At 45.8% G+C, this 26,740-nt stretch overlaps 1 protein-coding gene across 1 annotated transcript in view; it reads left to right on the plus strand.

The window, feature by feature from the left end:
* col9a3 (collagen, type IX, alpha 3) overlaps positions 1 to 18,116 on the plus strand; it is a 30,763-nt gene extending 12,647 nt beyond the window's left edge. Inside the window, exons 20-32 of the mRNA XM_081386351.1 lie at positions 83 to 127; positions 1,033 to 1,086; positions 1,283 to 1,336; positions 2,335 to 2,388; positions 7,416 to 7,487; positions 8,627 to 8,662; positions 8,758 to 8,802; positions 8,894 to 8,926; positions 10,355 to 10,501; positions 10,586 to 10,640; positions 10,732 to 10,914; positions 16,841 to 16,918; positions 17,290 to 18,116. Coding sequence (XP_081242477.1) covers positions 83 to 127; positions 1,033 to 1,086; positions 1,283 to 1,336; positions 2,335 to 2,388; positions 7,416 to 7,487; positions 8,627 to 8,662; positions 8,758 to 8,802; positions 8,894 to 8,926; positions 10,355 to 10,501; positions 10,586 to 10,640; positions 10,732 to 10,914; positions 16,841 to 16,918; positions 17,290 to 17,474 — 1,041 coding nt within the window. The 3' untranslated portion in view covers positions 17,475 to 18,116. The remainder of the gene's footprint in view (positions 1 to 82; positions 128 to 1,032; positions 1,087 to 1,282; positions 1,337 to 2,334; positions 2,389 to 7,415; positions 7,488 to 8,626; positions 8,663 to 8,757; positions 8,803 to 8,893; positions 8,927 to 10,354; positions 10,502 to 10,585; positions 10,641 to 10,731; positions 10,915 to 16,840; positions 16,919 to 17,289) is intronic.
* The last annotated feature ends 8,624 nt before the right edge of the window (positions 18,117 to 26,740 follow it).

The raw sequence follows: 26,740 nt of genomic DNA on the forward strand, positions 1-26,740 counted from the left end.
TGATCTGTTTGATCATTTGAGTGGCTACCTCAGCTTTTTGTAGCATTGTACAACTCACAACATGTGTTTGTGTATAATTCAGGGTTTGCCAGGAAAAGCTGGAGCAAAAGGTGCCAAAGGAGGAGTGGTGAGTATATCAGTCTATTTGCAACTTACCTGATAGCAAGGCATTACTTTATAATAGCTGTAATTAAAGTAAAATGTAATCAGTTTCTGATTATTTAGAGGCAGCTTGTGATAGGCTGAACAGCTGTAAATGTTGTATATTTACACACCTGATTCAGATCCTCAGCTTGTTCATCAGAGATCTGTGTGAACTGAAGCTGGTCTCTTAGATGAGAGAGATGTGCAGCGCTGCTGTTGAAGAGTTGAGAAACACTGCTTTCAATCATATTTTTACATGCAAATTGTGGAGTCCTTGTCATCACAGTTTCAGCACAGAAACAACATTTTTTTATAGGCAGAAATATGTAAAGATTCTTGTTTTATCAGCCAAAGAGCAACATTTAGTTTCTGAGAGACAACAAGGCATCCTCAGCAATTTGTGATAATTGTTTCTAAACGTCCATTCAATGTAAAATAATGATAAACCTTATTTAAAAAAAAACACACACAATAATGACTTAATCATGAAAATGTTTGAAACTATTGAATAGAATAAATGAAATAATAAAAAGACACAACGAGTATTTGGAATTGGAATATCCCTGATCACTCAAGCATCACTTAGCGTGAAACAGTTATGTGCTTGTTTAGTTGAAGTATGGTTAATTAAGAAATGTATAATGCATATAATAAAGCAAGAATGAGGACCAGATGTGTTATGTAACCGCAAGGGTTGAAGGGAACATGACTTGATGCTTCAGTGTTCCCCAGCTCAGACTGGTTCCTCGAGGTGCTTTGTTCCCGGTATCACGTCTTCTTTGCTCTTTGGTCTAGTGCCTCTGAGTCTAACTGAATCAGACTGGAAGACCATCTGAGGTAGATTTTAACTTCAAATGGAATATAATTCAACAATCCTTCTCCATTCAGGGCAATACAGGAAAGATGGGAGAAGCAGGACCCTCTGGAGAGCCAGGTATACCTGTATGTATCTGACTTTTGACCTGATATGAACAGTTTCTGAGAGCCGTAGTGTGGCAATGCATGCTGATATTCAGCTAATGTTACTGTACTTCTGAATTCTGTATATATAATTAGGTCATTTAGTGAGAGGGTATAAGGTTATTGATACGCTGTGTGCTGCTCAGTTGATGGTTACTGAAGACGACTCCTCCCGCAGGGCGAGATCGGCATCCCTGGAGAGCGAGGAGAAGCCGGACCCAGAGGAGTGGCTGTGAGTAACAGCATGACCGTCACACTCATCAGACACAGGCTTAATTACGGTCGGGAATCGAAAATCGACTCCAATTCTAGAATCGAATTCTTGAGGTCAGGAATTGGGATACTTATTATAAAATAAAAATTTCGATTCCTTTATCGATTCCTTTGTGAGCATTTCACTATGACTTTAAACCATTCAAACGTAAGACGACTCTGTACACACAGCAAAATCCCCAGTGTAAGATTAACACTGCTCAGCGTTTATATGATCCACACTCAGATTGTTATAAGTAACACTGAAGCAGTGTTAAAGTTAATGAGATAATTAAGTGATTTAGTGATGAATGAGCATTACTGAAGACACCTGATGTTAACAAGCAGAATCACTGAAGGAGAACATGTAAATGTGTGAGTCGCCATTATGGTGATCAGTGTTTGATTTAGTTGGGCTCAATTGAATTACCAATTGTTTACTTGTCTTTAATAATGCTTTAAAAATGCTTGAAATTTATATTAGTTAGACTAGTTGTTTTTAAGTTTGCAATAAGACTAAATGTGAATGATATCTGCGTTTTTTTTTTGTTTTTTTTTACATTATTGTAATCGAAATTAGGAATCGATAAGCAGAATCGGAATCGTAATTGTTAAAACTCAAACGATACCCAACATGTCGTGTAGAGCTGTATAGAGGTGAACTGAGTTTCAGCTTCACCCATCACACATACGAGTGGGTCTGCTTTTGAAACAGTCGAGTCCTGTCCATTTAGCTGATTCTGACACCACAAAACCACAAGTGAAAATCATTAGTGTTTTTTATCTCCATTTTCCCTTTCATGGTTGAATTGTCTCGAATTGCAGGACCTAAGATTGGCTCACAGTGTGACACAGACTCATTTAGAGGTGTATATGCTCCACAATGCTCTGTTGCTACAGTCATGTCATGTGCTGCGATTAGCAGAGGCTTTGTGGATGCTCAAGGCATGTATAATGCTTTATCTTTATCTTTATTAGGGTGGCATTGGACTACCTGGAAACACTGGACCCCAAGGTGTTAAAGGATTCCAGGTAAGCTGCACATGGGAATATTTCATGGGATAATGTCAGGTGCAACAACGGGGAAACTAATCATTGGTGTCTATGATATCAGTCAAATCTCACTGTTCTCACTTATTACTGTTTTTCTGGAAAATAAGTTGCTCCTGAATATGTCACACCGAGTCAGAATTGCATTGTTGAAAGAAATCCAACACAGATAAGCTGTATTATATTATTACATTCAGAAATCATGTAAAATACAGTATATAAAATGAAACATTTGCAAATGTTTTAAACACTATAAACATGTATTTTATTTCCCTCCCTCCACAACAAATCCTTCCAATTTAACAGTACACAGAACATGAGTGAAAAATATAAGTATAAAATAAACATAAATTATAGCGTCATTCATCATAAACACCAAGCCCAGACAAATTAAAGGAAAACCAATTACCAGCGTGTGGAAAATGCATTATATAAATAATGTAGCGTTTACGACTCTGAGTAAATATGAATTAGCTCAAGAATATGGGGAATTTTGAGATATTAATATTTATGACTCATGGTCATAATTCATAAGTCGCATGTACATTTATTTTATCAATTTTCGAGATTACCTTGTTCTGTAACTGATCTGACCAACATTTAATTCGTCCAGCGAAATAAATATAAAATCATTACAGGTAAGAAGAGGTATTCACAAACTTCAAGAAAGTTTTATGTTCTGGCCAAGGACATCGAACTTTCTGAGTTTATTAATTAAAACTACTCAAGTAGTCTACAATATCGAGCTTTGTAGCTTATAAAAGGATCTTTGAAAGTTTCATTGACCTATAAAGTGGATTTCCAAACACAGAGGCAGTGAAAAGTCTTTATGAATTTTAATAAATGCAAAACTAGAGATTATATGAGCTACGAATATAAACGTACGTAAAAATGCAAACAATAAACAAACAACATATAACCAAACAATAACATAAGTGATCAGAATGAAATGAAAGAAAGAAAAAAAGGGAAAAGAGAAGAGGAAGAAGGGTAACTTAATTCACAGACCTAAGAGAGAGAGACCAGGAAATCAACTTTTAGGTTGATAGATAGTACTTGCGAGCTGTTGTACTCTTTCAGTGCGATGCTGGAAAAGGGGACGTGCGCGTGTCCGGCTGGTTTGCGTCTGGCTTCGTCTTCTGGGTCGTTTCGCAAGACGATGTAAAGGCTCACTTGAATTTAAGTTACCGAGAAAGTTAGATCATTTCCCTTTTTGAGGGGAAAGGCACGGATGAGCTTAGTTGCAAAGGCAAGGCAGCTACTCGAACATGTGTTGGTCCGAGGAGAAGGCCCAAAGCCTTCCCAGAGGTTCCTGGAGAAGCGTTGCCAGGGAGGAGAGGAGGAGATCAGAGCGATCGAAGAGAGAAGAGCGTGAAGCGAGGGAAGAGCGTGAAGAGTGGGGGTCTCTTCCTTTTAACAGACAATCTGTTTACGCCTTGTTTTGTGACAGAGCGAATCAAAACTTCTGATCTGTAGCGGGAAGACGTCTTCTTTGTGTGAAGAAAAACACGCCCCCTTTTACCATATGTTTCATGAGGGAAAGGATTCATACTTAGAAATATGATATTTCCTGGAACAAATGCATATTAGTGTACTTTGCAGTCAAGATTCGTCTCCGTGAGATGGAGAGGATTGCATAGATATCCATTATGACAGGTAAAGATTGGGGAAACATAACGTTACATTTAAATGCATAATTACACACAAATAAAGTTTGATTAAACACACAATGAAATTGTCAGTATTTCCGTTATGGCATGTGAAGACACTTGAGAAACATAGGAATACATATCAACATTTTGGTAATGTCCTATGTGGGTAAGTCAATGGAAAATCTGGACGTGTGTGTGTGGTGCGTTTGGGACGTGACTCGCTGGAATGTTAGTTTTCCTGGGTTGTAAGGTTTTATGGTCTGAGGTAGGGTTACCACAAGACACTATTGAGGAACTTCTTTCATGAACCTTCAGAATTAAAGATTTTACTCTAGCAAGTCACACCTCTATTATAAATTTGTAATGAATGGTAAAATGAAATTTTACTATGTGGAAGTCCATATATTTTGGAGCACTGAAGATAGCAATGTGCTGAAACGTTTGCTGGTGTCTAGTCTGTTTTTAATCCACATGCACTTTGCCCTTTATTTGCACAATGCAATTTGAAAAATAAAATATGCTTTTGTAGACTTCAAGTCTTGAGTTGATCAGTGTGCGGCCAGCTACTCCTCTTGTTCATTCCTGAAGTCCATATATGGAAATGTGCTTCAGTTGCATCTCGTGGTGGGTTTCTGGTTGAAAGTCCACGAGTGTGTGTGTGTGTGTGTGTGTGTGTGGAATGTCACGAAGCTGTAAAAGTCATAGGAAGTCCATGCTGAAATGGGGGTTTTAGAGGAGATTGTCCAGAACAGGTTTCCTTTTGTGACTAAAAATGTCCCTCTGGGGAGCCCCAAATTGCCATTTTGACATGTCCAAGCAGACTTAGTGACGCCGTGGACAGACCCGTTGTCTAAAAAGACAACGAAGGATGTGTTTGGAAACAAGGAATTACTAATTGGAACAGCATGTGACCGCATGTCAGGCATTGTCGCTACAATAATCTTAATTTGTCTTACCTTGACTAACAAGCTGAAACTGTACAATGTGAATGAAGAGAGGTGAGATAAAAACTGAAACCCGTGGGATTAAACATTTCTGTACGTGCCATAATTCGCCAGCATTTAGAACTGATATTCACCATCATTTACAGAATTAGAAAATTCATCATTTCTGTTAGTTTGACAAGGACAAATCTATGATCTTCAGCGTTCTTCTGTAGAGAAACAAGAGATTCCTTGTGAAGTCCTCATGAAATATTGTTCAAATATATCTGGAAACTCAGCTGATATAACTCATTCGGCACTAATACATGTTTCCCTATGGGTGCTGAACTGTAGTTTATTACCTACACCTGTTTATCAGCGTCCACATAACAGTGCAGTCTCGACATGCCCAATCATACATCCAGAAATGTGCACACAGTTATTATCATAATGATTGTTGTCATTTGAGAAGTTTATTTTTACATTTACACTTTGACCTATAAGAGCTCTCCTACGTACGGTTTGTTTTACCACATCTATTCTACTGATGTATTATAGGCTAATTTAACACTCTCTGGCTGCATTATGAAAACTAGTTAAACAAGAAACTTCCCCCAAAAATGAAAACAATGAAATTCCTAATAGTATTTCTAATCATTTCAAATGACATTAATGTTTTTATTAAAACAACAGCAAAAGACTTTGTATCAGTGCATTTATTCAACAATACGGTCAAGGATTGTATTTTTACAGTTTATCACTGAGAAGGTTTGATGTCAGATTTAGTCCTCGTGAAGGAACAGAGACTGAATGAAGGCGCTTTCAGTTAAGCAGAATATCTCAGTGAGAGATCGCTGAACTTCAACGAGCATGAACACTACATCAATCTAATATTTTGGTAAAGTTTTTATTTTTTAAACTATGATTTAGTCTCGTCTTTGTTCGTCAACGATACTACATGTTCATTTAGTCATTAATGATGTTGGTGTCATCTTGTCATCGTCACGCCTAGTCATGAAAGAAAGCATTTTTCGTCACTGAAATGAACACTAGTGCCTCGTACGGGACGGGGAAAGCATTCTCGTCTGCACAATGACATGACAGATAGACTGACCTCTACATGTGTTGCAGAACGGGGATGGGAGCTTCTCGCATCTGAACAAAGACTGCTAAAGGACATTTACATTACAGGGTTCGTCGCCCAGGTCTGATTCCCTCTCGTGGCTCAGATCGGATATGACCAACATGTAACACGAGGCCGATATTCTCAGAACGGTTCAGGCCTCGTTCATCTGGAAATAAATCTGATATGAGCCGGATCCGTGTATCTGTGTCTGACATGTATGCGGACAGATCGGATATTCCCGTCAATGCGATTCGTACGTCATTGAAGAAGCGATGGTGGTGATGACATCAACTCAGGTGGACCCCAGCCGTGATCACATGACTCTTTTCAGTGCTCAGAAACGCCTCTCCTCTCTTTTTCTCCGCCTTAAAAGAACCTTTGAAGATGGTGCAGAAAGCAAAAGCTTCTGTAAAGCGCTCCGTTTTTTCTTCCTCTTCAGCCTAAGCTTTTCTGGGCCAGTACGTGTACCTTGGGTTTTTTCGCCAAATGTACAGTGTAGATGCAGATATCAAATATGGAAATGCGTCCTTCAAGCAAACCAATGTCAAACAACTGCCTGAATATATATATATATAGCACTCATAAGTCTAATTAACATGCAACGAGATAATAAAATCGCTTACATTTCGACCATTAGCACCAAATAATTTTTACAGCAGAACTATTTTTGGTGTCTAGGAAAAATGCAGGAGGAGGTTTATTTTGGTTTATTATCAAATATATTTTTAATGAAATGCAAAATGTCGAGTGACAAGTATGGGATCATTGAACTGGCGCTGCAACCCAAGGTGTCACAGTTGAGCAGAAGACAGAGGAACCTGGAGCATCCCCACACTTTCAGCTGTCTTCAGGCCATGGCAGTTACTTCAGATTCATTATAACCAACATATATGACCCAAGCAATAAAAAGGAACCATTTCTATGATTTTAGTTCATCCAAAATGACAATTCAGTCAATTAATTGACGAGCATGGTGTTGTGGAAAGCTGTGAACTGCATAACAGAGAATTGTTTTTTAAGATTGCTGCTTGCGCTTGTTCACGTATGGCAAATGTTCATTCTTTTCCTTTTCTAATAATGATGCAAAGGTGTGACAGGGTCCGTAGATTCTCAGTGTTCTGGAGGATTATGATTATGGCCAAAGTAAAGGGAAATGATTATTTAGCCGATATCTTGAGATCTCACACACGAGAACAGCTGACCGACACACACCCAGGGTCATCTCATCCACTGTAGGAGTTTGAATGACAGTTATTACAATTCAGAAATGTTATTAAAACGCATGCAACTTTTTGCCTTCCCTTGCAGGGTGTTAAAGGAGCGCTGGGCGATCCAGGTCTGCCGGGTCCGACTGGAATCAGAGGCGGGTTTGGGGAGCGGGTGAGTTTTAATGAGGAAACATCAAGGCTTTTAAACTAGAGGAAATGTCTCTGTCAAGCCAACATCACATTTCTTTTCTAGTTGTTTGTTGTTTTGTGAAGCCTGTGTGTTAGAGTGGCGTCCCCTGAGGCTTCTGTCCGCAGTCACAGCTTTCCCAGTAAGGGACCATATTTGCCCCCTTAAATACCTTTATAAAATAAATAATGCTTTAATCTTTTCAATAGAGAAATATGCAATGGTGGTAAAAACGAAGTGATGCTTTTAAATATGAATTTAACCGCCATTAGGTTGCATTAAGTCACTGTCTTTATGACATCGAGTCAATCATTCATTCAGTAACGAAGCAAGTAGCTGTAATCATGAATGAATCATTGAATCACTGAATCACGATTCGTTCACAAACACTGCTGTGTGTTTCAGTTCTGCGGTGGCTTTCGGTGGAGCTAAAATAGTGACGATGCTGAGTTTAAAATGACCATCACTTAATATTACCCTTTCATTTGCTGAACTGTTGTATAAAATCAATGTCGCATTTGCAATCGTGTGGATATTAAGGAAACATTGGATTCCTGCTCGTATAATACATGACCAACATTAAAAACAAGAAATCACACAAGACAGTTTGTGTATCGAAGAGAGTTTGAATCTTATATCGATCTCTGCACAGTCTGTGTTTATATTTCTTCCTCATGCTAGTTAGCGCTAAATCCCTACTTTGCACTTTTACAAAGTGACGTTGTGGAGAACGGCTGTAATGTGATTCGCTGCTTGAGTGAATGCAGGCAGTTTTGACCGTGAAAGATGAGGTCATTTGATTGGATATCATGTATTTGTGGCATTGTACCTGCTGGAAACACATGCAGCTTTAATGTTACTTTAAGGTGGAGTAGAATTAAACGAACGGCTCAGCATTTTGCACCCTTTGTCACCTCGCGTACCCCAGTGTGGGAACCGCTGCTCTACACACACACACACACACACACACACAGACGGGTTAGTTGGTGATCTGACCACACAGCGTCCGGCGTCCTGAGCTCTGGACAGAGAAAAGCCTGTTTGTGTTCCCCTGCTTTCCTCAACACACACACCTGCACACACACACACACGCTCACTCGAGTCTCTCTCTCTCTCTCTCTCAGGGTCCCGTTGGAGCCGGAGGGCCTAAAGGAGATATGGTAAGAACGCAGACTCTATGAAGGAAAGATCTATATGATGGAAAGCTGTGAACCGTGTGCATGTTTGCCTACTGGTGTGTGCTGGTGTGTTTTAGGGAGTCGCTGGGAGTGATGGTTTACCAGGGGAGAACGGAGAGCCTGTACGTAACTCACTCACACGACTGTCTCAATAGTCTTCTGTTCATTTCCACTCAGCGTCAGCATTTCTGAGACTCTCTCCTCTTGTTTCAGGGTCCATACGGTCCCGTCGGCCAGAAAGGAGAGGTGAGCGCTCATTTACCTATAGGAAAATCCTTCTTTTCCTCTTTTCATAAATTTGCCTTTTTAAGTTATAATTATTTACATATTTGCCTGTTTATTTTTTACTTTAAATCCAGAATATAATGATTTCCAATCTTTTTATTTCATTTATATATATTGCTGTATTTTCATTGACAATACATTTATTAACATTGTCTCCATGTTATCACACTCATCATCTGTGGTAAACACTCATCAGTCACTCATCATCTGTGGTAAATGCTGCTGTGAATAACAGAAGAGACAGAGTTCAACACAATGCATTGTGGGAAATGCGGTAGATTGTCCAGGGATTCAAGTAGGCGTGTAACTATACATCGTTACATCCAGATATCGCAATATATAATGCGACGATATGTATTGGTGATGTAAACGACATGATTTGCGATATAATAGAGTTAGTTGAATACAAAACTCAGCTTACTGTATTCATAATGTATAATTCACACACAAATGTAAATTGACATGAGGGTGAGTTAATGAAGAGATCCTTTTCATTTTTGGATGAGGAAATAAAGTTTGGGAATAGTCATGTTTAACTGTGATCATCTGAAGCGTTAGCGGAGCGGTTCTCCTTAAAGTGAAAGCATAATTTAACTCACCAGACTAAGTTTTTAGTTTTGGTTGTATGATGATGCAAAGCGTTTTAGATTGTTTTATTCTTATCATGTAAGAGATACAGTGAATGCCTGCAGTGAAAGAGTTTTAGTGTCAGTACTACATTAAACTACTGTATATAATGTTGAATATAATGTATAATAATGCAATGGGGGAATATCTGTGTGTCCTGATAAAGCCAGATGTCTGTTAGCAGTAAAATTGTCCTACATTATTATAAATATATCTAGTCAGTGACAGAGATCAAGCATATTCATCAACAATAATCCTGTATTTTCAGCTTCAGAATCATGAATATTGTTATTCTATTGTCCTGTGCTTTGGGTTTCAGCACAAAGTCCAAGCCTATTCATATATATATATATATCCAACAAGACCCGTGCAGGACTGGCAGCTGCTATTAACCTACTATGCTAAACGAATAAACCTTAAGCATGTAATGGATATGGCAAGTTCATGTATTTGTTCTTGATGGACTAGTATCTAATCCCACCGACTGTAGAATGCAAGAGGATTGTATAGTGACAGGGACACTATACTGTAATGAGTCCTTCAGATGAGATGTGAAAGCGAGGTCCTGACCCTCTGTGGTCATTAAATATCCCATGGCACTTCTGGTAAAGAGTCGGGGTGTAACCCGGAGTCCAGGACACTTTCCCTCCAATGCACAATGACTGAATGCGGGATCAATCTAGACAGCATCTAGGACCAAATGCAAAACGTGTTATGCTACTGCCTGAGGACAGTCATTGCTCCATGTCCCCCGTGTTACAGGCTGGTAAGCGAGGTGAACTGGGAGCCAAAGGAGTTGTGGGACCCCAGGGAGAGATTGGAGGCAGAGGGGCTCCTGGGAAACCTGGACCAATGGGATTCCAGGGAGAACAGGGTTTTCCAGGAGTCTCTGGAAAGACTGGTGTTCCTGTACGTAACTGCCTCACCATACATGTTGGCACTGTGCTGTAGACCTGAAGCATGTGTTGTGATACTGTTGTGGTTCTGTTGCAGGGCAAGCTGACCAGTGAGCAGCACATCAGGGAACTGTGTGGCTCCATGATCGACGGTACAACCTGGGTTTGCCCTCAAATTTACCAGACTGCATTTATGAAACTTCACGATGCAACCGGTCTTAAATCTGCTTGTGTTCCCCTCAGACCAGATCGCTCAGCTCGCTGCTAACCTGAGGAGACCCCTGGCCCCCGGCGCCGTGGGCCGGCCTGGACCCGCCGGGCCTCCGGGACAGCAGGGAGAAGTGGGCTCCATCGGCCACCCTGGAGCCCTGGGCCCGCCGGGCTATAGAGGACTGCCGGGAGACCTGGGGGACCCTGGCCCTCGAGGTGAGACACTGAGGCGTGAGCTCAAGAACATGCTAGCTGCCTTCCTCTCCCCGAGTTTAGGCTATCTGAAGTCCTCTTCCCGAGTTTAGGCTATCTAAAGTCCTCTCCCCGAGTTTAGGCAATATGGAGTGATGATGGAAGCAAGGAGAAGGCAAGGTTTATTGCAACAACAGTAGTAGTTTATTTATTTTTGCGCTTTCTCCTGGCACTCTGATGTATACTGTGTGTGTCTTCATCAGTTAACCACACAAACCATGCATCTCAACCAAAGACAACCGTAACAATAAATAAACTACTACTGGTGTTGCAATAAACCTTGCCTTCTCCTTGCTTCCATCATCACTCCATATCATCTGACATCTTCTGACCGAGACTCTGTTTGCTCACCAAACCCTCAATTCACCTGAACCATTCCCATTACACTACAGTTCCTTCACCCCGTGTTTCAGCCGTCTAAAGTCCTCTCCCCGAGTTTCAGCCGTCTAAAGTCCAGCTATCTAAAGTCCTCTCCCCGAGTTTCAGCCGTCTAAAGTCCAGCTATCTAAAGTCCTCTCCCCGAGTTTCAGCCGTCTAAAGTCCAGCTATCTAAAGTCATCTTCCCGAGTTTCAGCCGTCTAAAGTCCTCTCCCCGAGTTTCAGCCGTCTAAAGTCCTCTCCCCGAGTTTCAGCCGTCTAAAGTCCAGCTATCTAAAGTCATCTTCCCGAGTTTCAGCCGTCTAAAGTCCTCTCCCCGTGTTTCAGCCGTCTAAAGTCCTCTCCCCGAGTTTCAGCCGTCTAAAGTCCAGCTATCTAAAGTCCTCTCCCCGAGTTTCAGCCGTCTAAAGTCCAGCTATCTAAAGTCATCTTCCCGAGTTTCAGCCGTCTAAAGTCCTCTCCCCGAGTTTCAGCCGTCTAAAGTCCTCTTCCCGAGTTTCAGCCGTCTAAAGTCCCTTTCCCGTGTTTCAGCCGTCTAAAGTCCTCTTCCCGAGTTTCAGCCGTCTAAAGTCCTCTTCCCGAGTTTCAACCGCCTAAAGTCCTCTTCCCGAGTTTCAGCCGTCTAAAGTCCTCTTCCCGAGTTTCAGCCATCTAAAGTCCTCTTCCCGAGTTTCAGCTGTCTAAAGTCCAGCTATCTAAAGTCCTCTCCCCGAGTTTCAGCTATCTAAAGTCCTCTTCCAGAATTTCAGCCGTCTAAAGTCCTCTTCCTGAGTTTCAGCTGTCTAAAGTCCAGCTATCTAAAGTCCTCTCCCCGAGTTTCAGCTATCTAATGTCCTCTTCCCGAGTTTCAGCTGTCTAAAGTCCAGCTATCTAAAGTCCTCTCCCCGAGTTTCAGCTATCTAAAGTCCTCTTCCCGAGTTTCAGCCGTCTAAAGTCCTCTTCCCGAGTTTCAGCTGTCTAAAGTCCAGCTATCTAAAGTCCTCTCCCCGAGTTTCAGCTATCTAAAGTCCTCTTCCCGAGTTTCAGCCGTCTAAAGTCCTCTTCCCGAGTTTCAGCTATCTAAAGTCCTCTTCCCGAGTTTCAGCCGTCTAAAGTCCTCTTCGCGAGTTTCAGCTGTCTAAAGTCCAGCTATCTAAAGTCCTCTTCCAGAGTTTCAGCTGTCTAAAGTCCAGCTATCTAAAGTCCTCTTCCCGAGTTTCAGCCGTCTAAAGTCCTCTTCCCGAGTTTCAGCTATCTAAAGTCCTCTTCCCGAGTTTCAGCCGTCTAAAGTCCTCTTCTCGAGTTTCAGCTATCTAAAGTCCTCTTCCCGAGTTTCAGCTGTCTAAAGTCCTCTTCCCGAGTTTCAGCTGTCTAAAGTCCAGCTATCTAAAGTCCTCTTCCCGAGTTTCAGCTGTCTAAAGTCCTCTTCCCGAGTTTCAGCCATCTAAAGTCCAGCTATCTAAAGTCCTCTTACCGAGTTTCAGCCGTCTAAAGTCCTCTTCCCGAGTTTCAGCCGCCTAAATTCCTCTTCCCGATTTTCAGCCATCTAAAGTCCTCTTCCCAAGTTTCAGCTGTCTAAAGTCCAGCTATCTAAAGTCCTCTCCCCGAGTTTCAGCTGTCTAAAGTCCAGCTATAAAGTCCTCTCCCCGAGTTTCAGCCGTCTAAAGTCCTCTTCCAGAATTTCAGCCGTCTAAAGTCCTCTTCCTGAGTTTCAGCTGTCTAAAGTCCAGCTATCTAAAGTCCTCTCCCCGAGTTTCAGCTATCTAATGTCCTCTTCCCGAGTTTCAGCTGTCTAAAGTCCAGCTATCTAAAGTCCTCTCCCCGAGTTTCAGCTATCTAAAGTCCTCTTCCCGAGTTTCAGCCGCCTAAATTCCTCTTCCCGATTTTCAGCCATCTAAAGTCCTCTTCCCGAGTTTCAGCTGTCTAAAGTCCAGCTATCTAAAGTCCTCTCCCCGAGTTTCAGCTGTCTAAAGTCCAGCTATAAAGTCCTCTCCCCGAGTTTCAGCCGTCTAAAGTCCTCTTCCAGAATTTCAGCCGTCTAAAGTCCTCTTCCTGAGTTTCAGCTGTCTAAAGTCCAGCTATCTAAAGTCCTCTCCCCGAGTTTCAGCTATCTAATGTCCTCTTCCCGAGTTTCAGCTGTCTAAAGTCCAGCTATCTAAAGTCCTCTCCCCGAGTTTCAGCTATCTAAAGTCCTCTTCCCGAGTTTCAGCCGTCTAAAGTCCTCTTCCCGAGTTTCAGCTGTCTAAAGTCTAGCTATCTAAAGTCCTCTCCCCGAGTTTCAGCTATCTAAAGTCCTCTTCCCGAGTTTCAGCCGTCTAAAGTCCTCTTCCCGAGTTTCAGCTATCTAAAGTCCTCTTCCCGAGTTTCAGCCGTCTAAAGTCCTCTTCGCGAGTTTCAGCTGTCTAAAGTCCAGCTATCTAAAGTCCTCTTCCCGAGTTTCAGCTGTCTAAAGTCCAGCTATCTAAAGTCCTCTTCCCGAGTTTCAGCCGTCTAAAGTCCTCTTCCCCGAGTTTCAGCTATCTAAAGTCCTCTTCCCTAGTTTCAGCCGTCTAAAGTCCTCTTCTCGAGTTTCAGCTATCTAAAGTCCTCTTCCCGAGTTTCAGCTGTCTAAAGTCCTCTTCCCGAGTTTCAGCTGTCTAAAGTCCAGCTATCTAAAGTCCTCTTCCCGAGTTTCAGCTGTCTAAAGTCCTCTTCCCGAGTTTCAGCCATCTAAAGTCCAGCTATCTAAAGTCCTCTTACCGAGTTTCAGCCGTCTAAAGTCCTCTTCCCGAGTTTCAGCTATCTAAAGTCCTCTTCCCGAGTTTCAGCTATCTAAAGTCCAGCTATCTAAAGTCATCTTCCCGAGTTTCAGCCGTCTAAAGTCCTCTTCCCGAGTTTCAGCTATCTAAAGTCCTCTCCCAGAGTTTAGGCTATCTTAAGTCCTCTCCCCAAGTTTAGGCTATCTAAAGTCCTCTCCCCAAGTTTAGGCTATCTAAAGTCCTCTCCCCAAGTTTAGGCTATCTAAAGTCCTCTCCCCGGGTTTCAGCTATCTAAAGTCCTCTCCCCAAGTTTAGGCTATCTAAAGTCCTCTCCCCGGGTTTCAGCTATCTAAAGTCCTCTCCCCAAGTTTAGGCTATCTAAAGTCCTCTCCCCAAGTTTCAGCCGTCTAAAGTCCTCTCCCCGAGTTTCAGCCGTCTAAAGTCCTCTTCCCGAGTTTCAGCTATCTAAAGTCCTCTTCCCGAGTTTCAGCTATCTAAAGTCCAGCTATCTAAAGTCATCTTCCCGAGTTTCAGCCGTCTAAAGTCCTCTTCCCGAGTTTCAGCCGTCTAAAGTCCTCTTCCGGAGTTTCAGCCGTCTAAAGTCCTCTTCCGGAGTTTCAGCCGTCTAAAGTCCTCTTCCCGAGTTTCAGCTATCTAAAGTCATCTTCCCGAGTTTCAGCTATCTAAAGTCCAGCTATCTAAAGTCATCTTCCCGAGTTTCAGCCGTCTAAAGTCCTCTTCCCGAGTTTCAGCCGTCTAAAGTCCTCTTCCGGAGTTTCAGCCGTCTAAAGTCCTCTCCCGAGTTTCAGCTGTCTAAAGTCCTCTTCCCAAGTTTCAGCTATCTAAAGTCCTCTTCCCGAGTTTCAGCTATCTAAAGTCCTCTTCCCGAGTTTCAGCTGTCTAAAGTTCTCTCCCCGAGTTTAGGCTATCTTAAGTCCTCTCCCCAAGTTTAGGCTATCTAAAGTCCTCTCCCCAAGTTTAGGCTATCTAAAGTCCTCTCCCCAAGTTTAGGCTCTCTAAAGTCCTCTCCCCGGGTTTCAGCTGTCTAAAGTCCTCTCCCCAAGTTTAGGCTATCTAAAGTCCTCTCCCCAAGTTTCAGCCGTCTAAAGTCCTCTCCCCGAGTTTCAGCCGTCTAAAGTCCTCTCCCAGAGTTTAGGCTATCTAAAGTCCCCTCCCCAAGTTTCAGCCGTCTAAAGTCCTCTCCCCGAGTTTCAGCCGTCTAAAGTCCTCTCCCCGAGTTTAGGCTATCTAAAGTCCTCTCCCCGAGTTTCAGCTATCTAAAGTCCTCTCCCCGAGTTTAGGCTATCTTAAGTCCTCTCCCCAAGTTTAGGCTATCTAAAGTCCTCTCCCCAAGTTTAGGCTATCTAAAGTCCTCTCCCCAAGTTTAGGCTATCTAAAGTCCTCTCCCCAAGTTTTAGCTATCTAAAGTCCTCTCCCAGAGTTTCAGCTATCTAAAGTGTGCCTAGGGCAACAACTAAATCTAGATTTTGGCATTTAATAGACACTGACGCTACAGCAGTGGTTTTCAGTTGTGGTCCTGTGGACCCAGAGCTCTTCAGTTTGGTCTGAATCACTGTGCTATAAGGGGGTTATGGGTGTTTTCCAGCAGGGCACCACTACATAACGCGCAATGACAAAACAGACACGGCTTACTTTTAAAGCCATTTTTCAAGATATTTTAAAGCGTTTGCAGCATGGTAAGTATGCTATGTAAAATCGTATATTTGAGAGAGAAAAAAAAACAGATGGGCCTTTGTCACGTATGTCTCTTTTTATCATTACATCCAGAAATAGGCTAAATAAAGCGAAATGTTTACAAAAAACAGAGATAAACATAGCTAGGCTATTGTAGTTACCCTCAATCCACAACAAATCTTTTAATTTTAAAGGGGTGGTAAAACACCTTTTTTCGAAGGCTTGATTGTGTTTGTGGGGTGCATTGTAATGTGTTCATGCTTCGTTTTTAAAAATTCACATTATTTTTCACATATTTAACCATTATTCTACACTGCTCTGTCCCTCCTTGTAAAAACGGTCGGATGATTTCCTGGTTCTATGAAGCCCCGCCCTCAAAAATACGCAATGGGCTCAGATTGGTTAGCTGGCCCAGTGTGTTGTGATTCGCTACTACCACAACAGCTCTTCTCCAAAGCAACATAAAATGGCCTCGCCCCCTTTATGTATTGTGTTCCCAGAGGAGGGGTTTATGTAAATGTTGGGCTTAGTGATGTCAGCAAGCCCACAGGAATGTCGTGTAGTCCCTATCGGCCGTTTCTGTAGTTCTTAGAAATTGATTTCTTTAAAAGCAAATATCTCCCTTTGCTTTAAACTTTGAACGTTGTAACTTTGCAGATGTTGTTTATGCTCAAACAGCAACATTACACACTAACTAAAGTTAGAAAAGTGAAGTCGTGTTTTACCACCCCTTTAACAGTATTCAGAACAAGAATGAAAAATATAGGTTATATAATCGTCAAGCCAAAACGAATTCATTTCAGGCTAAACTGAAACAGAAACCAGCGTTGGGCTCACAGACTCTCTCATTTGGCACAAATCCAAATGTTGCCATTTACATTTTTTTTTTTAACTAGAATTACTTTTCATTATTTCCATGTTAACTAATGCTAATAATTTGAATCTTATTGTAAAGTGTTAGCAATATTTCCTTAGGACAGGTTTTATCAGCGATTTCAAGCAGAGTATACTTTAAAAACAATGTATTACTGTATGTGTCTGAACCCAGGAACAGTGTGATTTCTGAACATGAATTCATATTCCAACATGGATTTCTGCAGGGGATGTTGGAGAGCCAGGTGATAAGGGGCCCGTGGGGAAAGCCATCGAAGGGCCCACTGGAGACCAGGGTGAACCGGGTGAGTACATGAAGACTCCAGCCGAACATCTGCTCTTCTCAAAGTGGACCAGGGGTTAAAAACACACATGTAGAGGCAAACAATTAGTTTGTTGTAGCTTGTCGTGGTAGTACAACCCGGGATCGATTCCCATGGCTTGTGATTCATTGTATGACTGATTTCTCATATAATTATTTATGTTTAGAACATGTGTTGAACATTGTCTTTAAGTTCAGTTAATAGACTTTGATGGTCCACTTTAGTCATTCTATTAACTATAAGTAGCTTTGCAACTCCATGTCAGCTACCTCTCATTAGAGTATTGTATATTGTCTTCTTACTAGGGTCCTTGTGTGGTGTTATTCTCACCATTGCTTCTCTGTGTTCATCAGGTCTGCCAGGCGTGCGTGGCTTTGTGAAAGACGGCCGAGATGGAGCGCCTGGAGACCCAGGAGAGCCAGGAGAAGCCGGGAGAGCCGGAAGACCAGGACACCAGGGCTCGCCTGGGATCTGTGACACTTCAGCGTGCCAGGGAGCGGCGCCTCACGGGAAGACCTCCAACCCCAAGAGCCATTAACACCCGGAGGAGGAGCAGAACTGAGGAGTCAGCGTCTCAGAGCAAACGTTGAGCTCGAGAGAGGAGTGTAACGCAAGAACGTCCACAGGCTTGAAGAACCAACATGTGTAGATACAACAGAAGAACAAATACATCACACCATCAAAATAGTTGATGGAAAAGAAAAAAAAAATTCATTCCTTGTAACGACGCGGTTGAAAGTGTCTTTGTCCAGCTCCATTAACAGTGTGAGTGCACCGGAGAGCTCCGTGAGGGCTTTACAGTAGCGAAACATCTGACCTGAGGCAACAGGCAGGACTGGAGGCTTGCTCAAGGCATCCAGAAATGAACACGGATATATTGGATGTATTACTGCAAACTGATTCTCTTTGCCATTTTATTCTTACATTTAGTTCTTAAACGTTTTCCAATTCCATTTGATGAATGAGATGCTTCAGACACACTTCCTGTAAAACACGCCCTTGGCCGTCTGCGGGCTTTATCAACCATATCCACTAGATACTGGTGCTGTAACTATTAAATATGATTTTAAATACTATTTATTATTTCTGAGTTACTGATGTGTGTGTACAGCGAGTTTCTACAGCATGATATTGTAAGAAAAACTGAATAAAGCCACTTTTCAGTGAATCATTTCATAGAGCTCATGTCTCTGAACCTTTCAATAATACACAGACAATACGTGCATTAAATATATAATAATATTTTAATTAAAAGACTAAAAAAATGCATTAAAATAACAATGGCCATGCCTTTCAAACAAACAAGGCATAAAAATACAACCCATTAATAAACACACATCACAGGTCTTCTCAGTCCAGTTTCTTACGTCTCCTTCAAAGGCACTGAATGTCCTCTGTGTGGAGACCAGAAACAGGACAGGACAGGGATCAGCGATGTGTGCTCGCTCTCCCCTCGACCTGGCCAATCAGAACAAACGCTCACGGTCTTGACATGGACACCTGGAAACTGGCATCATACAGTAAAGCCACGAGAAAAACAGTAATCCACTGACAGTACCCTGCGCCTCCACGCTGAGAGCCCAGCAGTGCAGCAGAGGTCAGGTGTGTGTGAACGGGTTCTCCAGCTGTGGCTTCAGCCGCAGTCCAGTCTTACCACAGAACGTCCTCTGGAAATCCTGAAACACACAGTGCACTTATGCATGTTAATACAGCAGATGACATGCACAGAACGGCTTTAACCTCCACAGTTTTAAGAATGCTGATTGAAAACAAACAATTCTGTTAATCAGGATTACAGCGATTATAGCAGAAACAGAACAGAAACAATAGTGTGTGTAGTCGAGATCTGCGTCAGTAGAGCGGCCAGTGTCGAGATGAGGACTTCTTTTACAAAGGTTTTTTTTTTATTGATTATCTCCAAATTGATTGTGTAATTGCAAAATACATGCTTTACCTGACTGATAAATTGTGTATTTGGATAATGCTGGTATGACATCATTGTGTGTGGCATCACTGCAAGCGTCTAGGGTTGACACCATAAGCATGTCTTGCGCTACTGTACCAGCTGGAGTATCACCATACCGCTCAGTGCTGCGCCCAGTGATCATTCAGATCTACAGTGAACCAAATGCTCATAAATACACAGATGTACATGAGAGCAGAGTTTCCTCTGAGTACTTCATGAACGAGTGACTATGGCTGTAGTGGGCGTTGGCACTTGTGAGGCGGCACACAGGAGCTGCATCTGAAGTGACCGTTAGATGTTTTACAGTTTAATGCTGTTAGTGCAATTACAACTGCATAAATAATGTTTTCAGATTAATGTTTTAAATATAAAATTCTGAATATAGAAATATGATCTGTTGGGGATGAAAGAAATAATAGGCCTACTTAAAAATGTTAAATGTTAAAGCCACCAGTAGGTGGCAGCAAGTCTTAACGATCATTCATTCATAATGAACTCATTCAGGAACGAAGCATGTGACAGTTTTTATGAACGGCTCACCGAATCAAACCCCAAACAGATTCAGTCAGAAACTAAACACAACAATTCTGGCTTTGTTTAAAACTATTTTCATTGACGAAATAAAGCAAAAACATCAGTACTGACAATGCTGGGTCTAAACTGTCATTTAATAATAGCTTATTGTTTATTGACCTGTTGTACAAAATCAATCATCTGAAGGCAGGAAGGTCCCGGTTCGAGCAAAGAAATGAATGAATAAAGCAGCATCGCCAGTATTGAGCACTGGAGCACCGCTCAGCCCTACTCCAGATGACACTTTATAATCAACAACTTCATTAATGAACAACTACACAGGAACACATGAGTAACGCAATATTAACACTCCAGTCACGACTATTAACTAACAAGAAACTCTGAATTAGCTAATCAGTAACTACTATTTCTTCACACCTCACTGAAGACTACTATATACAGGTTCATAATTAATATTAATGATGCATAATGTATAATATAAGGTAATGGTAACCCATTAATATGAATCAAGTGTTACTTCATCTTTGTAAAGGAACTACTAGTTATTTGGATCAGTAAGGTGAAGATCATGGGAACACACTAGTAATGACGAAAGTGTTGCCAAATCCATCGGGAGGAATTACTCTTCCCAATCTTACAGTGACCTCAGTCAGCATTAGGGAGTTATCAAGTTTTCACTCTAGATACTGATCTAAGTAATGAGTAGTTCCTTTAGAAGGATGTAGTAACACGAGTCAGTACTAGTGGGTAACCATAAATACATGTTATGTATAAAATGAATATATAAATGATGCATTATTCATGTAATTATGAACCTGTATATAGTAGTCTTCAGTGAGGTGTGAAGAAATAGTAGTTATTGATTAGCTGATAGTGAATACCACATTCAACTGAGCACTGTTACTCACTAATGTGTTAATCAGAGTTTCTTGTTAGTTAATAGTCGTTACTGGAGTGTTAATATTGTGTTACTCATGTGTTCCTCTGTAGTTATTCATTAATGAAGGAACAGTGATAAAGTGCTACCGACTTTTGTACTAAAGGCAATGCATCACACATGCATTTCACACGATGAGGCACTGACACACTCAGACACACACAGAGCAGGGGTGTGTGTGAGAGGGCAGTGGTGTGTGTGTGAGCGCAGTGGTGTGTGTGTGAGGGCAGTGGTGTGTGTGTGAGCGCAGTGGTGTGTGTGTGAGGGCAGTGGTGTGTGTGAGAGGGCAGTGGTGTGTGTGTGAGGGCAGTGGTGTGTGTGTGAGGGCAGTGGTGTGTGTGTGAGGGCAGTGGTGTGTGTGTGAGCGCAGTGGTGTGTGTGTGAGCGCAGTGGTGTGTGTGAGAGGGCAGTGGTGTGTGTGTGAGCGCAGTGGTGTGTGTGTGAGGGCAGTGGTGTGTGTGTGAGGGCAGTGGTGTGTGTGTGAGGGCAGTGGTGTGTGTGAGAGGGCAGTGGTGTGTGTGTGAGGGCAGTGGTGTGTGTGTGAGGGCAGTGGTGTGTGTGTGAGGGCAGTGGTGTGTGTGTGAGGGCAGTGGTGTGTGTGTGAGGGCAGTGGTGTGTGTGTGAGGGCAGTGGTGTGTGTGAGAGGGCAGTGGTGTGTGTGTGAGGGCAGTGGTGTGTGTGTGAGGGCAGTGGTGTGTGTGTGAGGGCAGTGGTGTGTGTGTGAGCGCAGTGGTGTGTGTGTGAGGGCAGTGGTGTGTGTGTGAGGGCAGTGGTGTGTGTGTGAGGGCAGTGGTGTGTGTGTGAGGGCAGTGGTGTGTGTGTGAGGGCAGTGGTGTGTGTGTGAGGGCAGTGGTGTGTGTGAGAGGGCAGTGGTGTGTGTGTGAGGGCAGTGGTGTGTGTGTGAGGGCAGTGGTGTGTGTGTGAGGGCAGTGGTGTGTGTGTGAGCGCAGTGGTGTGTGTGTGAGCGCAGTGGTGTGTGTGAGGGCAGTGGTGTGTGTGTGAGGGCAGTGGTGTGTGTGTGAGGGCAGTGGTGTGTGTGTGAGAGGGCAGTGGTGTGTGTGTGAGCGCAGTGGTGTGTGTGAGAGGGCAGTGGTGTGTGTGAGAGCGCAGTGGTGTGTGTGAGAGCGCAGTGGTGTGTGTGAGCGCAGTGGTGTGTATGTGAGGGCAGTGGTGTGTGTGTGAGAGCGCAGTGGTGTGTGTGTGAGCGCAGTGGTGTGTGTGTGAGCGCAGTGGTGTGTGTGAGCGCAGTGGTGTGTGTGTGAGAGCGCAGTGGTGTGTGTGTGAGAGCGCAGTGGTGTGTGTGTGAGCGCAGTGGTGTGTGTGAGCGCAGTGGTGTGTATGTGAGGGCAGTGGTGTGTGTGAGCGCAGTGGTGTGTGTGAGCGCAGTGGTGTGTGTGTGAGAGGGCAGTGGTGTGTGTGTGAGGGCAGTGGTGTGTTTGTGAGGGCAGTGGTGTGTGTGAGAGGGCAGTGGTGTGTGTGTGAGGGCAGTGGTGTGTGTGAGGGCAGTGGTGTGTGTGTGAGCGCAGTGGTGTGTGTGAGAGGGCAGTGGTGTGTGTGTGAGGGCAGTGGTGTGTGTGTGGGCAGTGGTGTGTGTGTGAGGGCAGTGGTGTGTGTGTGTGAGGGCAGTGGTGTGTGTGTGAGCGCAGTGGTGTGTGTGAGAGGGCAGTGGTGTGTGTGAGCGCCGTGGTGTGTGTGTGAGAGGGCAGTGGTGTGTGTGAGCGCAGTAGTGTGTGTGAGCGCAGTGGTGTGTGTGTGTGAGAGGGCAGTGGTGTGTGTGAGCGCAGTGGTGTGTGTGAGCGCAGTGGTGTGTGTGTGAGAGGGCAGTGGTGTGTGTGAGCGCAGTGGTGTGTGTGAGCGCAGTGGTGTGTGTGAGCGCAGTGGTGTGTGTGAGAGGGCAGTGGTGTGTGTGAGCGCAGTGGTGTGTGTGTGAGGGCAGTGGTGTGTGTGTGAGGGCAGTGGTGTGTGTGTGAGGGCAGTGGTGTGTGTGTGAGCGCAGTGGTGTGTGTGTGAGCGCAGTGGTGTGTGTGAGGGCAGTGGTGTGTGTGTGAGCGCAGTGGTGTGTGAGAGGGCAGTGGTGTGTGTGTGAGCGCAGTGGTGTGTGTGAGGGCAGTGGTGTGTGTGTGAGCGCAGTGGTGTGTGTGAGGGCAGTGGTGTGTGTGTGAGCGCAGTGGTGTGTGTGAGGGCAGTGGTGTGTGTGTGAGGGCAGTGGTGTGTGAGAGGGCAGTGGTGTGTGTGTGAGAGGGCAGTGGTGTGTGTGTGAGAGGGCAGTGGTGTGTGTGTGAGAGGGCAGTGGTGTGTGTGTGAGAGGGCAGTGGTGTGTGTGTGAGAGGGCAGTGGTGTGTGTGAGCGCAGTGGTGTGTGTGTGAGGGCAGTGGTGTGTGTGAGCGCAGTGGTGTGTGTGTGAGTGCAGTGGTGTGTGTGTGAGCGCAGTGGTGTGTGTGTGAGCGCAGTGGTGTGTGTGAGCGCAGTGGTGTGTGTGAGGGCAGTGGTGTGTGTGAGCGCAGTGGTGTGTGTGTGAGGGCAGTGGTGTGTGTGAGCGCAGTGGTGTGTGTGAGCGCAGTGGTGTGTGTGTGAGGGCAGTGGTGTGTGTGTGAGGGCAGTGGTGTGTGTGTGAGCGCAGTGGTGTGTGTGAGAGGGCAGTGGTGTGTGTGTGCGCAGTGGTGTGTGTGTGAGCGCAGTGGTGTGTGTGTGTGTGAGCAGTGGTGTGTGTGTGAGCAGTGGTGTGTGTGTGAGCGCAGTGGTGTGTGTGAGGGCAGTGGTGTGTGTGAGGGCAGTGGTGTGTGTGTGAGCGCAGTGGTGTGTGTGTGAGCGCAGTGGTGTGTGTGTGTGTGAGCAGTGGTGTGTGTGTGAGCAGTGGTGTGTGTGAGGGCAGGGATGTGTGTGTGAGGGCAGTGGTGTGTGTGAGAGGGCAGTGGTGTGTGTGAGCGCAGTGGTGTGTGTGTGAGCGCAGTGGTGTGTGTGAGAGGGCAGTGGTGTGTGTGAGCACCTGTTTGAGGCAGTCTCCGTGTATCTCCTGTATGTATTTGAGGAAGGCGGTGGTGTGTGTGTGAGCGCAGTGGTGTGTGTGAGCGCAGTGGTGTGTGTGTGCGCAGTGGTGTGTGTGTGAGCGCAGTGGTGTGTGTGTGAGCGCAGTGGTGTGTGTGTGAGCGCAGTGGTGTGTGTGAGCGCAGTGGTGTGTGTGTGAGCGCAGTGGTGTGTGTGTGAGCGCAGTGGTGTGTGTGTGAGCGCAGTGGTGTGTGTGTGCGCAGTGGTATGTGTGTGAGCGCAGTGGTGTGTGTGAGAGGGCAGTGGTGTGTGTGTGAGCACCTGTTTGAGGCAGTCTCCGTGTATCTCCTGTATGTATTTGAGGAAGGCGGTGGTGTGTGTGTGAGCGCAGTGGTGTGTGTGTGAGCGCAGTGGTGTGTGTGTGAGCGCAGTGGTGTGTGTGTGAGCGCAGTGGTGTGTGTGTGAGCGCAGTGGTGTGTGTGTGAGGGCAGTGGTGTGTGTGAGAGGGCAGTGGTGTGTGTGAGTGCAGTGGTGTGTGTGTGAGGGCAGTGGTGTGTGTGAGCGCAGTGGTGTGTGTGTGAGGGCAGTGGTGTGTGTGTGAGCGCAGTGGTGTGTGTGAGGGCAGTGGTGTGTGTGTGAGCGCAGTGGTGTGTGTGTGAGGGCAGTGGTGTGTGTGTGAGCGCAGTGGTGTGTGTGAGGGCAGTGGTGTGTGTGTGAGCACCTGTTTGAGGCAGTCTCCGTGTATCTCCTGTATGTATTTGAGGAAGGCGGTGGTGTGTGTGTGTGCGCAGTGGTGTGTGTGTGAGCGCAGTGGTGTGTGTGTGCGCAGTGGTGTGTGTGTGAGCGCAGTGGTGTGTGTGAGAGGGCAGTGGTGTGTGTGTGAGCACCTGTTTGAGGCAGTCTCCGTGTATCTCCTGTATGTATTTGAGGAAGGCGGTGGTGTGTGTGTGAGCGCAGTGGTGTGTGTGTGAGCGCAGTGGTGTGTGTGTGAGCGCAGTGGTGTGTGTGTGAGCGCAGTGGTGTGTGTGTGAGCGCAGTGGTGTGTGTGTGAGGGCAGTGGTGTGTGTGAGAGGGCAGTGGTGTGTGTGAGTGCAGTGGTGTGTGTGTGAGGGCAGTGGTGTGTGTGAGCGCAGTGGTGTGTGTGTGAGCGCAGTGGTGTGTGTGTGAGCGCAGTGGTGTGTGTGTGAGCGCAGTGGTGTGTGTGTGAGGGCAGTGGTGTGTGTGAGAGGGCAGTGGTGTGTGTGAGTGCAGTGGTGTGTGTGTGAGGGCAGTGGTGTGTGTGAGCGCAGTGGTGTGTGTGTGAGGGCAGTGGTGTGTGTGTGAGCGCAGTGGTGTGTGTGAGGGCAGTGGTGTGTGTGTGAGCGCAGTGGTGTGTGTGTGAGGGCAGTGGTGTGTGTGTGAGCGCAGTGGTGTGTGTGAGGGCAGTGGTGTGTGTGTGAGCACCTGTTTGAGGCAGTCTCCGTGTATCTCCTGTATGTATTTGAGGAAGGCGGTGGTGTGTGTGTGTGCGCAGTGGTGTGTGTGTGAGCGCAGTGGTGTGTGTGTGCGCAGTGGTGTGTGTGTGAGCGCAGTGGTGTGTGTGAGAGGGCAGTGGTGTGTGTGTGAGCACCTGTTTGAGGCAGTCTCCGTGTATCTCCTGTATGTATTTGAGGAAGGCGGTGGTGTGTGTGTGAGCGCAGTGGTGTGTGTGTGAGCGCAGTGGTGTGTGTGTGAGCGCAGTGGTGTGTGTGTGAGCGCAGTGGTGTGTGTGTGAGCGCAGTGGTGTGTGTGTGAGGGCAGTGGTGTGTGTGAGAGGGCAGTGGTGTGTGTGAGTGCAGTGGTGTGTGTGTGAGGGCAGTGGTGTGTGTGAGCGCAGTGGTGTGTGTGTGAGCGCAGTGGTGTGTGTGTGAGCGCAGTGGTGTGTGTGTGAGCGCAGTGGTGTGTGTGTGAGCGCAGTGGTGTGTGTGTGAGGGCAGTGGTGTGTGTGTGAGGGCAGTGGTGTGTGTGTGAGCGCAGTGGTGTGTGTGTGAGGGCAGTGGTGTGTGTGTGAGCGCAGTGGTGTGTGTGAGCGCAGTGGTGTGTGTGTGAGCGCAGTGGTGTGTGTGTGAGGGCAGTGGTGTGTGTGTGAGCGCAGTGGTGTGTGTGAGAGGGCAGTGGTGTGTGTGTGAGCGCAGTGGTGTGTGTGTGAGTGCAGTGGTGTGTGTGTGAGCGCAGTGGTGTGTGTGTGAGCGCAGTGGTGTGTGTGTGAGGGCAGTGGTGTGTGTGAGAGGGCAGTGGTGTGTGTGAGTGCAGTGGTGTGTGTGTGAGGGCAGTGGTGTGTGTGAGCGCAGTGGTGTGTGTGTGAGCGCAGTGGTGTGTGTGTGAGCGCAGTGGTGTGTGTGTGAGCGCAGTGGTGTGTGTGTGAGCGCAGTGGTGTGTGTGTGAGGGCAGTGGTGTGTGTGTGAGCGCAGTGGTGTGTGTGTGAGCGCAGTGGTGTGTGTGAGAGGGCAGTGGTGTGTGTGAGGGCAGTGGTGTGTGTGTGAGGGCAGTGGTGTGTGTGAGGGCAGTGGTGTGTGTGTGAGCGCAGTGGTGTGTGTGTGAGCGCAGTGGTGTGTGTGTGAGCGCAGTGGTGTGTGTGAGGGCAGTGGTGTGTGTGAGAGGGCAGTGGTGTGTGTGAGGGCAGTGGTGTGTGTGAGCGCAGTGGTGTGTGTGTGAGGGCAGTGGTGTGTGTGAGGGCAGTGGTGTGTGTGTGAGCGCAGTGGTGTGTGTGTGAGCGCAGTGGTGTGTGTGTGAGCGCAGTGGTGTGTGTGTGAGCGCAGTGGTGTGTGTGTGAGCGCAGTGGTGTGTGTGTGAGGGCAGTGGTGTGTGTGTGAGCGCAGTGGTGTGTGTGTGAGCGCAGTGGTGTGTGTGAGAGGGCAGTGGTGTGTGTGAGCGCAGTGGTGTGTGTGTGAGGGCAGTGGTGTGTGTGTGAGGGCAGTGGTGTGTGTGTGAGCGCAGTGGTGTGTGTGTGAGCGCAGTGGTGTGTGTGAGCGCAGTGGTGTGTGTGAGGGCAGTGGTGTGTGTGAGCGCAGTGGTGTGTGTGAGGGCAGGGATGTGTGTGTGAGCGCAGTGGTGTGTGTGAGCGCAGTGGTGTGTGTGTGAGCGCAGTGGTGTGTGTGTGGTGTGTGTGAGCGCAGTGGTGTGTGTGTGAGCGCAGTGGTGTGTGTGAGCGCAGTGGTGTGTGTGTGAGCGCAGTGGTGTGTGTGTGAGGGCAGTGGTGTGTGTGTGAGGGCAGTGGTGTGTGTGTGAGCGCAGTGGTGTGTGTGAGGGCAGTGGTGTGTGTGTGAGCGCAGTGGTGTGTGTGTGAGGGCAGTGGTGTGTGTGTGAGGGCAGTGGTGTGTGTGTGAGCGCAGTGGTGTGTGTGTGAGGGCAGTGGTGTGTGTGT

Source organism: Scardinius erythrophthalmus (genome assembly GCF_964197995.2).
Source record: "Scardinius erythrophthalmus genome assembly, chromosome: 15".
Classification (NCBI taxonomy): Eukaryota; Metazoa; Chordata; class Actinopteri; order Cypriniformes; family Leuciscidae; genus Scardinius; species Scardinius erythrophthalmus.